The sequence below is a fragment of the Carya illinoinensis genome, chromosome 7 (assembly GCF_018687715.1).
Source record: "Carya illinoinensis cultivar Pawnee chromosome 7, C.illinoinensisPawnee_v1, whole genome shotgun sequence".
Taxonomy (NCBI): domain Eukaryota; kingdom Viridiplantae; phylum Streptophyta; class Magnoliopsida; order Fagales; family Juglandaceae; genus Carya; species Carya illinoinensis.
The window spans coordinates 2,946,924-2,962,539 of NC_056758.1; the positions used below are offsets into that span (position 1 = coordinate 2,946,924).

Sequence of the window (15,616 nt, forward strand, 5' to 3'; positions counted from 1 at the left end):
TATTTTCATCACAAATATTTATTGTTCTTGCGGTGACCATAATTTCATGCATACCTATTTGTAATCATAAAGAATATATAGGGCAAAGAGATTCCAAGTGCACCATGACCATAGATCACATATAAGGCCAAAAACAAAAGGATAGCCACCGGACTGATGATCTGTATATTAGATATCGTAGCTTGCTAGATTGATATGTTTCAGTCATTTAAAATCATCGCCTAGCATATAACGTTATTTAACATATACATGATGCATGATAGGATTCGAGTTGATCATCCGGCCATGTCTTACTCAACGACGTTTTCAGCAATGAAACCTTTGACAATTTGTACGACTCTCTCAGCCACTTGTGATGATCGATGGATGTTCAGAAAAGAAACCATGTTGCTTTCCTTCAAACTCTACGTACTCAATCTTCTTTCCTAGCTCTTTCAACCTTTTTGCATAGTTCTCCACCCTATATTTCAAAATTTCGTCGCCCCCTACAACCACCAAAATTGGATCGAGGGCCACTTTTGCTAGGTTGGGACTAGAGGGCCGTCCAAAGGGGTTCACCAATGGGTGTTCTATAGTTCCTTCGAGTGGAAGAGACAATCTCCAAAGTAGGAGGATCCAATATATATATATATGAAAATAGTTATTTTATTCTTGAGCCGATATATGGATCACACCATTTACATCACTTAAATGGTAAGATTTTATTTGTAAGATTCAAATTCAAAAATATATCTTTCAAATCAAATTATAATACGTAAGCACTTTACCAACTAGGTGTGCTTTACATATACCAACTTAATAATAGAATTTCTTATATAAAAAAATATTGATAGATTAACAAAGGGGTTCACCAATGGGTGTTCTATAGTTCCTTCGAGTGGAAGAGACAATCTCCAAAGTAGGAGGATCCAATATATATATATATATATGAAAATAGTTATTTTATTCTTGAGCCGATATATGGAACACACCATTTACATCACTTAAATAGTAAGATTTTATTTGTAAGATTCAAATTCAAAAATGTATATTTCAAATCAAATTATGATACGTAAGCACTTCACCAACTAGGTGTGCTTTACGTATACCAACTTAATAATAGAATTTCTTATACAAAAAAATATTGATAGATTAACATGAAGTTGACCAAAACGATTGAATAGGTCTCGCATACACATTTAATTTTGTCTTCATTATTGTGTGATAAGTTCAACTACAACTCGCAAAATATAAAGGCCAAAATTGATATTTAATTGAGTGCTAATAGTTTTTTTCACCTTACAATTATCATCCACTTGTTCTCGATATGATAATGTTATTATATACATAAGAGTTCCTAACACATGCTAAACCACACACACACATATATCGATGTATATATTCTCCATCTATAGGCCAGGCCGTTTACTAGCTAAATGCTTGGCCGGCAGATGCTCACGATCATATACATGTTTACAAATTAATGTAATGATAAAAATATTTCCATATCATGTTTTAGTAATTTGAGAAAATTAACAATTCTGAAAAATGACAAAACATGAACATATATATATTACCATGTTTTTCTTTGTTAACATATTTCATTGAGATCTAGCTAGTTATGATCTTCACAATGATCAACTAATAAGATTCGCTTAATATGAACTGTTTTCACTAATAACCAAGGCCAATTCTCACTAAAACATGGCAGCTAGGTGATCTAATGAGGATGTTCAGTAGTGATCATGTCGATCTCTATACTCCTATTTATCATGCTTATATATAATATATGTAAGTATAATATATATATCATGCGCCATACCTGTCATGCATATATATCCAAACTCTAGAATGCTTCACATGGCCTCTCTTCCTTAGACCTAGTCCTCACGCTTCTGCCAAAAAATGGAGACAGTAGCACTTAACCCCGCACCTGAATTGGTTGCAACTCGACCGAACCCTTGCCCCCAAACCTAATTTCTATATGATGCGCTATGTTCCCACCAGACAAGTCACCCAACACAAATACCTTATCAAAGTCTACTAATATCCCATCACCTAAACACTTGATTTTCCTTATCATTCCCATGGCTAGATTTTGTAGCCATCTTAGAGAGCATATTGCATCATCAATGGCGGAAGGAAGTCTATGCTCTGGCGCTAGTCTAAAGTTAGGTGAAACGACAAGGATCCTGAGCGTAGATGCAAGGCTGTGACATATCACTACAAGAAATTTGAGTTTTTACAGTGATTTTTATAGTGTTGCAAATAAATTTGCTGCAATAGATAACTTTTTGCAACGAAATATATGTCCTTGCAAATATTCATTGTAATAGATGATTTTAACAGAGGCGGTCACTTAACTTACTTTTTTACAGCGTTTTATTTATTTATAGAGGCGAAAGTATGCGTTGCTTTTGATAAAAACTTATTACAACGGACTACCATCGTTACTAACAGATCGAGGCGCCAACTTACACAAAAATGAAAATATTTTTCCCCCGAAATCATACCCACTCTGTGCTCCTTCTCCACTTCGTCTTGCTTTTCCATTGCTCATACCTTCAATGCCCATGTAACCAACCCGATACACACGGCGTGAAAATCTACCCCCATTGTCGACTACGTCCCGAACCCTAGATTCTCCTCCACTTTATTTTCCATCCGCGGAAGCTACGGTCACGGTTTCCTGAGTAGACGAGCTATGTTCCTTCATCGTTACTATCGAAGTGATTTCCTAACCGATAGCTTTTTGTATCGGTAGCCAAACGGGAGGACGAGACTCTTGGGTATTTACATACCCAACGTCAGGTATCTTTGAAACGATTTTGTCCTTGTCTCCCCCTTCATCTGCCCTCGTTGATTTACAAAAATGGAAGCTTTTTTTTTTTTTTTTTTACTATTGATAGTTGCTAGAATCTGAAAGCCTAAACGTTTTTGCACAATTTTATTTTATTATAACTGCATTTTGGCTACGGGTTGATGTGGGTATTTGATGTTCATAATTTTTAGAGTCTAGTTTTAACCTGTGTGTCCTCTGATTGGCATAATTTTTGATTGAAATCGAAATCCCTAATTAGATGACTAATTATCCAATATGAAGTTAGGTTTTGAAAAGCCGAGAAAAACAGTTTCAAGATACAGGTCAATTAGGGATAACTAAGATGCTTAAATATTGGACTTTTTCCAATTTGAATGCTTTTATGCATGAAAATCTGAAGTTGGCCCTTACGTGGGGTATTTTATTAGATTTTACAAATTTCTCGTCTATTTTATGTTACATATTCAACGTACACATGGTTGATGACTTTGTGAGGAGAGACTAATTGTGTGCTAGGGGAGATATAATTAATTAGTCACAGACACTGCATAGCTAGCTTATATCCTAAATTGTTTTTTTTCCAGATTTTTCTATCCTTTTCAGTGAGCTGAACCCAGAATCATCTCCTTGTAGTGATCATTAGTATAGTCTCCTTTCTATATACATATACTAAGCTCTCACCTCTCTGCCTTTCATATAAAGTTACTGCATTCTAGTGCTAGTCCAAAACTGGAGACTCCCAAAGCCAGAGGTAAGCCCACCCTCAATGCTAGGGAGGTGATGTCCTACCATTTGGTGATGTCCTAGGGAAAAATTCTAAACCAGCATTCTTAATACCCCTTGTAGCTTAATTGAAGAATTGCTGCAGTAGCCGCTGCATCAATTTGTGGCTCAGTGGCTTTGGAAGGCGGATCCTGCCCATCCTTCTTAGACTTTGCAATTAGTGGCATAAACTTTTCTTTCTTGTCATAATTATATGGTATATCAAGACTAGCAGATCCTCCATAGAGAGTATCACTTTCTTTTGAAGAAGCAGTTTTCTTGTCCACCCCATGCCCCACTGAATCATGCTTCTTAGAAACAGAGGCCTTGCCGGGTAGCTTAGACTGAAAACAAAGGACCGAAAAAAGATATTAGTGAGCAAAGAAGATCAGATGAATGTACTTGAGTGTTTCTGACTTGATATCTTTTTATTTTCTTGAATTTCAAAAAGACATTAATACAATAGCAATGTTCAAAGAGAACCCCACAGACTATGGTCAGTGCTCATACGTGCCCACAAGTCAATATATTGTAACGAGTGCAATAAAACTCAACAAGATTGGCAACAGTAGCATTACAACAAACCTCAAAACTTACTTACAAACCAAACTTTGGCACTAAATAGAGGAAGTAACATATTTATCAACCACTTGTAACACATCATGCTTGGACTGTTCCTTTTCTATGGTGTTGCAAAAGGAAAATCCACAAACTTATACTTAGCAATATAAATCTCATGTTAACAGCCTAAACCCATTACAGTCCAAGGAACAGAGAAACGCACCTCTTTAGCTTTCTTAAGGACTTCTAAATAGTAAGCATGATATTGATTAGATGGCAGAAGGAATGGAAATCTGAAAATGTTTTTTATTCTGTTCAACTAGCACAGCTTCAAATTCCAACAAACCATTTCTTAGGATGAACTCAACTATCTTGTCAACAACTCTCTTTAAATCAGATGGAGACTCCACAATAGGAGCCTCAACCTTGGATGTTCTTGGCAAAGACGTCTGTGACTTGTCCCCAGCAGTCTTGGTATGTATAAACCCACTATATTCAGTGTTCATATAAACTTAAAGGTACTAATTCTGTTCCATTAAACTTTGTCCCAGGGACCTGGAGCACCTCATATTTTCAACTTTGTATGTTTTGGAACTTGGCTTTACAATATTAAGTGGTTTGTTAGTGAAGGGAATAAACATTTTCAGCCCTTGAATTATATGATTATTATAGTATTTTATTAATCAAAAAAACATTTTCAGCCCTTGAATTTCGCCTGCCTTACTTTTTTTTTCTGTATTGATTGTAGTGCATCCAATAATGCCAACCAAAACCTCCCTCAATTTTTAGAAGGGGGACCTACTAGAAGATATTAACTTTATTTTTTTTATTTTTTGGGTGGTAACATGCTAAAAGAATGTTCAAGTGAGATTTCTAGCATGCGGTTAAGATCACCATCTTAGCACTAATTTCATTACAATTTAAGAAGCAACTGATCATACATTGTTTTCTTTTACAGTTTTCTCACTGAGATACAAGGATGCAATTTATAAAGGGTAAGTTTAAGCAATCCCACAAAGAATGGCTATTGTTTTGATTCAGAAGAAGTCCAATTTACATCTTAGTTTCATTACTAGCAAAAAGGGCAACAGGACTTACATTGGTAATTGCATTTGGTAAGCTTTTGGATGGTACTTCGACTTTCAATGGTCTAGACAGAGTAGGTCTCTTTAACAGAACTTCTTTACTTGCATTTGAGGTAATATGTGAGGTCTCTTCATTCAGTGTTTTTGCATGATCTTTTCATATAATGTATGTTCCAATCAGAACACAAATATTTCCTGTATTATGAACAGGAAACAAAGTTTGTGCTTCATGGGAAATATCCATTCTCCGTATAGGCTTGATTGCTTTTTAACTATATGAACCTGTTACCCAAGGTAGCTTCTCTAAAAGTTCCAACATCCTAAACTGCTAAAATAAATAACCATAGGATTACATCTATTGTCATAAGTAGTTGCATTCATGTCCTCTATAGGCCCATCCTCTACTAGCTGAATAGCTTTTGACAACCATATGGAAATTGTATGGGTAAGTTACTATATTAAAAACTTGAAAAACACCCAATAATGTTGCAAATCTTCTGTATCACACAAGAAAATCTAATAACTATCTGGTTTGATTCTTTGAATCTTGAGATTTCAGATGCCCTCATTACTCATTAGAGAGAAAAATACTAGAGAAAATAAAAGGAATCCTTGATATGCCAGAGGATAGTCTATTTTGGAAAACCTTAATCCTTCCTTTGTAAAAGTAAGAGTCTAGTTGCTATTCTGCTAATCACTGCATTTAAACTCAATTGCAGTATGTGCTTTCTATTTGAAAGAACCTGCATATCATTTTCATGATAGATGGGGTGTGCTTTTATATTCAATACCTATTGCATCTACTTTGAAAATCTACATGAGAGATTGCATCAATCAACTCTTTTATTCTTCCAAAGATGTTGATCTGCTGGATGTTTAATTGATGACTAATTATGTGCAGGGGGTATGTTAATTTCTAGTCACTGCTATAAGCTACTAACATCTCCTTGTACATGCCAACATGTGAAGTTCCAAGAAGCCATTACTCTAGCTGATGGTAGCATGAAACTTGTTGAATCCATGGAGGGAATTGTGAAGAGCAGTCAACAGGTACACTATAATTCAAAGCCTTTGAAGATACAGGGTTTTAGTGAGAATGCTGTTACACTTGAAAGACACTAGAATTCTATAGATGCATACCATGACTGATAAAAATAGGTGGCAAAGACAAAAAGTGTAATGAGTCTGTTGAAAAGATAGTCTTTCCAGTGAACCGAGCCATCATTGATGATGGTGATGTTGGAGTCTATGTTGGTTGAGCATGAAACGGAGCCATCGCTATAGAGCTTCATTGAGACCAAAGCAATCTTCAACCACATGAAGAAGAGAACCCATTGTTGTACCTCTATTTCTACTAAGGTGTCTGGTACATTAATAATGCTTGCATGTTTGGTTGGGGAAATGAGCTCTATGTGGGGAAGAAAGGTATATTAATATTATATATATATACATAGTCATAAACTACACTAAATTTATTGAGCATGTTTCCACTTGTTGTTCTTATGATTATTTATCTTGTGGTGAACAGTTGCATGCTTGCATGTTTGTTGTTATGAACGTATATTTTAGGCACGAGGAAATTGTCATAGTCCGAAACTAAAAATAATTATTTTCAAACTATTAAATGCCCAAATTACAATCGTCATTCATCATTTGTTTAAAGTTTCATGATTTGTCTTAGGTATCGTTTCATATATGCATTACTTTTAAATAGAATTATTCGAATATCAATAATCCCATTTTTTTAAGGAAATAACTCTGTGCAAATTAATTATGTTGCATTAAAAGAATTTTATTCCAAACCTGTCAAACTACCTAAACCCACAAAAGCGAGTAGAAGCTTTCCAAACTGGAGGGTCAGACCAAAACTGGGGGCAAATCATGAACATTTTCTTTTCTTACATTTTGGTCCCATCCCATTGACCCACTTTAATCCTACTATATATAATATCTATATATTTATCTTATTTTGATAAATATATCATATCTTATTTAGCGAGATGTGATATGATAATATGGTATATATAATTTTTCTTATTAAAAAATACTACATCTATCCAGCGTACCATACCGAACTACATCAATTTATAAATTCAATTTTATGAAATTTCTTTATAGACCAAGCTATATTTTCCATAATAATTTAGGTAACTGGCACATAAAATTACGTATAATGTGTCACATCAAAAAACACTATTAGAGACCATAGAACCTGATATGAAAAATAATATTGTCGTTCAAGTGAAATAGATAGCATCTATTAAATATAAAATACGAAATTTTTTAATTATTATACTTAAAAACATACTATAAAATGACTAATATCATATAATTTCACCTAGGATTAGGGATAGAATAAATAATTATAGGAACCTTAAATCAATAATTTATATTTTTGAAAAATTTTATATACCATACTATCATCTCACTTTAATTTTATTATATAAGATTGTGTATATTTATTACCATTAGATGACTATTTATTATATAATTATTTATTATTTATTAATAATAAATATATCATATCTTATATAATAAAATAAAAAACATTACTCTATATATATATTTAGAGAGTTGAATAGTCACTCAAACCCAATGGTACAATTCTATTAACTTTAATTTGCGCAACCTGTTCACTAGGTCTACCTAAGGAAAGAAAGACCATCGAGGTGTTGCAATCAAATACAAATAAGTTTTTTCTCTTACAAGGTTAACTGGTCCAAAAGGGACTCAGTCAGTCATGTCAAGTCCTTCTAATGTCATCCGACCGTTTTAAGACTTTTCAAGCGTTGTTTTTTGAAATCTTCAGTCAAAGTAATATTATTAAAGCTGTAATCTTATTTTATCCATGTCATTGATTTTTTTAGAGTTATTTTATTATAATAGGGGCAGGAATTTGTATTTTTGAGTAGTGTTTGTATTATGTTAACTCGTTAACATTCGGTTATATAGGTTAATCTGAATCCAATCTCTTAAGTTAAATCTATTAAATTTTTAAATTCCAACTCGATTCATTTAGATAATGAGTCATATTGTACTACCTATTTTGACCTATTTCATAATTAATTAGAAATATAAATATGAAATGGGTCAACACAACACAATTAATTAAATAAGTTGAACTAACACGTATAACTCATTTGATATAATTAACATAATTTCATATCAAAGTTAAAATCTATATTCATTAGTAGTTACAATATCTTAAAAAAAAAAAAAAGACTACCTACTAACAAAAAAATATTAATAGTTTACAAATTTTAACATATAATAAAATCAATATTACAAACCATATAATAACAAATATGAACATAGATCTAGAATTATAATTCCAAGAATAAAAATATAAACATACTAAAAAATACCAATATTGCATTAACTCAACAGTAATAAAATTGTGATTTTAAAATAAAATCTAAATAGGTCACAATGGATTGATTTTGGATTAAGCAGATTGACTTGTTAAAAATCATGTCTTAATGGGTCAATCCGTTTGACTTAAACCCTCTAAGTTCGTGCTGTGTTCTAATTAAATTCACAAGTCGTGTCACATATTGCCACCAATAATTTTTAAATAGGTATATTAAACGCATTATTCATCTATATAATTATATGAAAGCCAAGTTCTATTCTTGATTTGGCTTGTGTACCACATTAGTTAGTTTTAAACTTGATTCGTGCCGCATTACTTGGGTACTCAAGGATCAACCAGCTAAAGATTGTTTATGAAGTGGTGCTTTTATGCAAAAAGTAAAGGAACCGAGTTAGGAAGATTGTTAAAGACTAAAAAGGATTATTAAAGATTGTTTATGAAGCGGTGCTTTTATGCAAAAAGGAAACCGAACAATATTCCCACTAATGGGCACACGATGTTTCTATATCCTACACCATTTTACAAACAATCTCTCCACTATAAGTTACCTTCTTGTCTATTCAATTCAATGTTAGTTTTTATTATGATCCCAATTGAGAAATAACGATAAAAAGAAATAAAGGTGAGAATTAAGGATGTAGCGTTGATAGAAATGGAGATGAATTGTAAAAAGTGTAATTCAGTAAAATTGCTACGGATTGGGGATGTTCGAAGCTCCCCAATTCCTTCAATATTTTCACATACAAAACATTCAAGAATTAAGCTTTTCCAAAGATAAAGATCCTATCTGCCTCCCTCTTCTTTCATATATTGCTAAGTAAGATAATAGAGATTAGCAAGACATTAAAAGCCATGGCCCAACAAACAAAAAGGCTGAATTCCAATTATGGAAAACCCACTAAACAAAGTAGGGGTGAAAACCAACCTCATCGGCGCGATTTTTGGGTAAAATCGACGCCCGACCTACGAGGTGAGATTTGCCAGAGGAACCGACCGTAACCGGTCAATGGAGAGAAGGAAAACCATCCGCATCTACTCCGGTTGTTTTCTGGCAATTCACGGTCGGTTCTCGGTTCCTCTAGTGACGCTGGTTCTCTGAGAGAGTAGAGAGAGAGAGAGATACAGAGGAGAGAGAGAGAGAGAGAGAGAGAGAGAGAGAGAGAGAGAGAGAGAGAGAGAGAGAGAGAGAGAGAGAGAGAGAGAGAGGATTTGAAACTCAGAAACGGCGTGAATCGGGGAAGAAGAAGAAGAAGGAAGAAGAAGATCAAAATGACGCCGTTTGGTTCTAAATCCAACGGCGTCATTCTACTTATTTTTTTTCCTTTTCCCATAGATAAAACGACGCCGTTTGTTTTAATACAAACGACGTCGTTTAAATGTGTTTTAATCACAACTGATAGCATCAAACGACACTGTTTCACTTAAGTTTAAGTAGAACGGTATCATTTTGTATAGATATAAATTAAAAAAAATATATGTTTATGTGGTCGGCCGGTTCAGCGGTTTGAGCTGGCCTCAAATCGCGACCGAACCGACGAACGTCGGTTTTGTTAATTTTATACCGCCTGCTGACTGGTTCCCTGGCGGTTCCAGCCGATTTCTGACTCCAACGGCCGGTCTGTGTCGGTCACGATCGATTTTTCGGTTTCTTGTACACCCTTAAAACAAAGCAGACTAAATATCACTAACATCCCAAGGAATGCTTTCCCAGCCCATCTGCTACATAGACTAAACACTAAAAGACTATAATATTGGCCCATCCGCTTGGCCCATTACGGAAGTAATTCTCCAACTCCATTATTTGACTTAGTTCGGACCCAATTAATGGAGTTTGTTATGGTTTTTTATCACCATTTTACAAACAACCAAGCATTGTAAAAGGAAATCGAATAGACAAACCAGGGTCAAGCAATGTGAAAAAGAAATTGAGGCAGACAAATGGCCCACGGGCATATTTTTTGTTGAAAACGTCTTGAAGAGTTGTGAATATTCTCTAATTTATCTTTTTATATTGACTCTTTTTTTTTTCATCCCTATTTTATGCTCTCTCCATGAACTACGGGTGTTCATAACAGTTGAATTCATGTTTAGGTTTAAGTGGTGTCAATTGTCAAAAGACTCAAAAGTCAAAACATAGAATTAGTTCCAAAAATGATTTATATGCGAGGGGTTTGTGGAGTCTTAGGCCCGTATAAGCGAATCATAGCCCACTTTGCAAAGCCCAACAAGAACCCACAAAAGATTTCATTTCAAACCGCCAAACCCATATTACCCAAATGAATCGGTGCAGGCTACACCGAATCACCGATCGAGTTGCTTAATTACCACGCGGGCCTGAAGCACCTCAAAACCCTAGCTTTTACCTGTACCAGTTCCTCGTATCAGTCGCGAAGCAAGCTTTAATGGTTGCTCTAATGGTTCTCTCTCTCTATCTCTCTCTGTCTCTCTCTCTCTCTCTGCATAGATGGATATATAGAGACGCACGTATATATTTTGCCCCACTTCATATATAATACTTTCGTGATTCTTTTCCTTTTTTTTTTTTTAGGGCTTGAATTTTTAAATTTTTCCCCAAACACTCCGGGCTTTTGAATCTAACGTTAGCTTCATTATCCTTAACATGATCACTTCCACCAATTCAATTTTGCAAATTTAATTTTAATGTCGTCTTTGGTGATTTTATTGCATTATTAGGACGGTATGTCGTAACAGTCAATGGACATTGTTTGAGCGCAATAGACAGTCATATACTAAGATCTCATTTTGATTTAAAAATTTCATTTCATTGATGTATAAAACTTTTGGCGGTCTTTGGATTTAGTCCATTTCTAGAACCAGATTATAGTATGATGGTCACAATTCTAATTAATTTCTATGGCGTGCCTGCAGCAATCTCAAATCACTTCTTAAGATCCTCGAGATATTTTACTGAGGGCAAAATGTTCAAAAAGTAATCCCTCTCTCCGTTTATTCTATTATTCGTCTGTGTGTTTTTTTTTTTTATTATTATGATTTTAGCGAGTTGCAATGGGTTTGGTCCAATTTGTAATGGAGGTCACAAATGAATGTCAAAATGATATAGTGCTTTCGTTTTTGTGCACCATGAAGTTGGCCATGATTGGGAGCGAACGAGAGAAATTGGGGAAGTGGGTTTTACGGACAGTGTTTTGTTTGGCACGTGAGTTATCAGATGGAGATTGTTTATCTTTGGATTTGGAGGTGCAAACTTTTTATGTTTGTGGAAAAGCATTTGAAGCTCGATTGGCTGGGCCTAACTAATTAAGAACGGTAATAGTAGGGGAAACAAATATGGTCTTGCTATGGGAGATCATGGATTTGTGGACTTTGGGGATCACCTTGTTGCAGGCTCTTCTGGGATTTCATGATGGATCTGCAGATGGAATAATGTTGGTAGGAAATCTAAATATTAAAAAATAATGATCTTATTTGAAGGCCTTTACATCACACACCATTTACGTGGTATAATTTGATCTGGTAAATAAATTTTAAAATTTTGAAAAATAGAGATGGTTGGAAATTTCTAGAATGGGTTGTGTTGTGCAGTTGTGGTATATATTTAATTTTCTTTCAAAGGAATTGGGGAATAATTATTGACGCGAATGGATCTTTGGCTTGCTAGTGTACTATTAAGGTTTATTGTATTGGCCTTTGGGGTGGGCTATGCGTTAATCTTCTTGCACCACAACTCTAGGGTTTTTAGCCTTTGGTACCCAATACCTTTTACGCCGTGAATTTAATTTTGATAGGCAGGTATTATTGTATTTATTAATAAATGCAAAATTTTCTCCATGATCCATGCATGTTTAATTTCTACTAGGTTTTCCTCTGAAGAAGTCTCTGCACAAAATCAAGTCAAGGCATCCGTGCAACGCAAAATTCGACAAAGTATTGCAGAGGAGGTGCAGCTACCAGTGGATTTTTTTTATATTCTTTACTTTCAAACAAATGCTTGAAAAGAAATTCAGAAATTTAGATAAGATCTCCTATCTTTTGCAGTATCCAGGGCTTGAACCAGTGCTGGATGACTTGCTTCCAAAGAAGTCCCCTCTCATTGTTGCTAAATGGTTTGTAATTCGCACGAGATATTTTCCATTCACACATTGTTTTCATGGCAACTGTATTACCCAGTCTATTCAACTCCTATTTCTGACAAATTGTTTTTCCTTATCTTCTTCTTATAGTCAAAACCACTTAAATCTGGTTTTGGTGAACAATGTGCCTCTATTCTTCAACATTCGTGATGGACCATACATGCCTACCTTACGACTCCTCCATCAGTGTAATGTATTTCCTTCCTTTATTTCATTTCCCATTTAAAGTTGTGTTATCTACTTTAACAGTGAAAATGTTTTACATGAAAATGTTTCTGTGCAATGTCCATGTTTTTCCTGGATTTTCTTAATTTGATTTGCTTGTCTTGAAGTTATATCTTCTACTTGATTTATATGTATTTGAAAATTTTTGCTTACTGATCATCAAAAAAAGAAAAGAAAAGAAAGAAAATAGACAGATGATTTCTTAGAAAATTGGGTTCATAGCTCTTGGATAACAAAAAAAAGCTCATAAATTTCCTCTCACGAGCTCTAACTTAAATAGCATCTTAGAATAGGATGGGAGGTGTGATTGTTGGTTCAAGACCCACCTGGAGTGTTATCAATCAGAGGAAAATAAAAGATTCAGATGGTTTCGCATCCATACTCCTTTTAAGCAATTATAAAAATCCATTTGGTGAATGGAATGATAAGGCCACAAGGGTTCATGGTTAGTTACCAACTGACTTAGTTTCTTGACTTTCTAGGTATCTTGTCTTAAAGTGGCATACGAATGAGGCTTTCAATGCGGATTGCATTCTAGTTGGGAGCCAAGAGAGACTATTTTCATGGAAACATTCATTTTTTAGCAATTTAGAGGCTCATTTACAGCGGACTATACCTTGCCCTTTATCATTAGATTACTGTCTTTTCGTTTTTTGTATCTACCAATTTAGAGGCTGAAATCAACATAGCACTGGTTTTGTGCTTTTTCCCTTTTAATATTAGATTTCTGAGACTCTTTTACTTATCAAAAAGATTTCTTCCTCTTTTATTTAAAATTTTCTTTGAAATTCTTTAATCTTCTTCTATATCTAATTGGATGGGAAGTACGCATTGTCTATCACTACTGGAGTTTATTGTCAATGGAAATATTATCCCTAAAATTCAAGGCCCTTCATATGGTTTTCTTTTATTGGTTTTACAGATCCAAATATAATGAAGAAATTACAAGTTGACAGAGGTGCAATAAGATTTGTCCTTGCTGGTGCCAACATAATGTGTCCTGGTCTTACATCTCCTGGTGGCGCTTTGGATGAAGATGTGGAGGCAGAAACTCCAGTGGTATGAATTCTACACTTTTTTCAATGGATGCGATCATACATGTTGTACTCAGCATATATACTTTTTGATGTGTACTGATCATATCATGTTTTTGTGTTGAAGTTTTGTTTTTGCTATATATATATTTCTGATTGTAGAACTGAATGCTCTCAGGCCATTATGGCTGAAGGAAAGGAACATGCCCTTGCAATTGGATTTACAAAAATGTCAGCAAAGGACATGTAAGTTAGTATGGCATATTGCAATTTCTATTAATCAGAGTGCTAATCTGGAAGTAGAGGGTAGCTAAGTACCTAGGTTTTCTCTCTCCCTCTTCTTCCCAGAAGGGTAGTGGAGCAATCTGTGACTATGACAAATGTTAGAAGCACAGGCTAAAAGATTAGGTTTACATCGAACTGAGCCAAAATTAGGGCTTCAGCATTGCCGATTCTTGCCAAACAAAAGCAAAAGAGAAAAAAGCAGCATATCCCTATTAGCATATTAAGTTCACTCGTTCAATTATTTATATATCACATGCACGATGTCACTAGTCAGAATAGAGGTTATTCCTTTGCTCATTGGCATATTTAATAAGTTGATCTATTTGCTTGTCTTACAGAAAAGCAATCAACAAAGGCATTGGAGTGGACAATATGCATTATCTAAATGATGGTCTTTGGAAGGTATGCTATGGTTAAATCCTTACCTCTTTATTTGTACACACTTTATTGTTATAACCCCAATGGCCATTCTCGTGTTAAAAACCATGTGACTTTTCCTATAATATGGCTGTCACAGACATTAAAAAAGTATATAATTTGACTGTATATGATATCTTAACTTCGAACAATGCGATCATCTTGATTTTACTACTTACTCTGCAGATGGAGCGTCTTGATTAAGGTGGTTTTCAAGAGCCACAACATTAACATCCTTGGGATAAAGAAATAACTTTGTTATCTCTGTCTATGATAAATGATGGTGACCCGTTGAAGGGATGATGTGTACCAATTCCCATGTAGTTTGTTCATTTTTTCACTGTATACAGTGAAGAAATTAGTTTTAATATATATGATCAATCATTTTATTAATCGGTTTTGTTTAGGTTGGTCGCTAGAAATATTACATTTTGAATTCCTTGCTGCTTCCTTTTGAGCCCCCTCAGGTTTGCTGCTTTTTTGTAATTAAGTTCTGAACTTGTTGAGTTTGAATAACATCTTGTTTGAAGGATTCACTCTGACTTCCTTTTTGTGGCAAATATCCATAACACAAAATGGGTTAATTGAGTGAGATGTTCGTTCACTTTAGAAACCAGGTAGAGCTATATATCTTTATCTGCTGCCAGAATTACCCTTACAGAGAACCAGTTATGAGACCTTTGGAATTAATGGCAAGGAATTGAGTGAACAGTGTGGTGTTGCTTTTAAGATGATGATACTTCTCATGAGGGGTGCAATGTGATTACAGTTTTGAAATTTTAGCATCTACATTTGTAAAACACGTGTAAGAAAGTGGAAAATGTATTTCTCCTCTTCCTCGTATCAAGGCTTATGATTGAAGTAAAATCTTCGTGGTATATATACTTTCTAAAAAATAATAGAAAATAATTTGTTCATGTTATTAGGATCTTAAACGTTTAATAATGCTAGTTGTAGTAGCA

General features: G+C 34.5%; 1 protein-coding gene and 1 pseudogene across 2 annotated transcripts; one reads left to right on the plus strand and one right to left on the minus strand.

Annotated features, from left to right (window-relative positions):
- Window positions 1-290: 290 nt before the first annotated feature.
- On the minus strand, window positions 291-2,532 carry LOC122315476 (annotated as a pseudogene).
- Window positions 2,533-10,844: 8,312 nt separating this feature from the next.
- LOC122315883 (malignant T-cell-amplified sequence 1 homolog) lies at window positions 10,845-15,196 on the plus strand. Of its 2 annotated transcripts, none has more exons than XM_043132168.1 (9): window positions 10,845-10,998; window positions 11,471-11,531; window positions 12,420-12,501; window positions 12,599-12,666; window positions 12,784-12,881; window positions 13,841-13,977; window positions 14,131-14,198; window positions 14,576-14,639; window positions 14,841-15,196. In XM_043132168.1, the coding sequence occupies exons 2-9, from the start codon at window positions 11,521-11,523 to the stop codon at window positions 14,856-14,858; spliced, it is 546 nt and encodes a 181-aa protein (XP_042988102.1). In that variant the 5' UTR covers window positions 10,845-10,998; window positions 11,471-11,520; the 3' UTR covers window positions 14,859-15,196. The 2 variants fall into 2 exon arrangements, with proteins under 2 accessions (XP_042988102.1, XP_042988103.1); XM_043132169.1 differs by having other exon boundaries at window positions 10,899-10,986.
- Window positions 15,197-15,616: the final 420 nt, after the last annotated feature.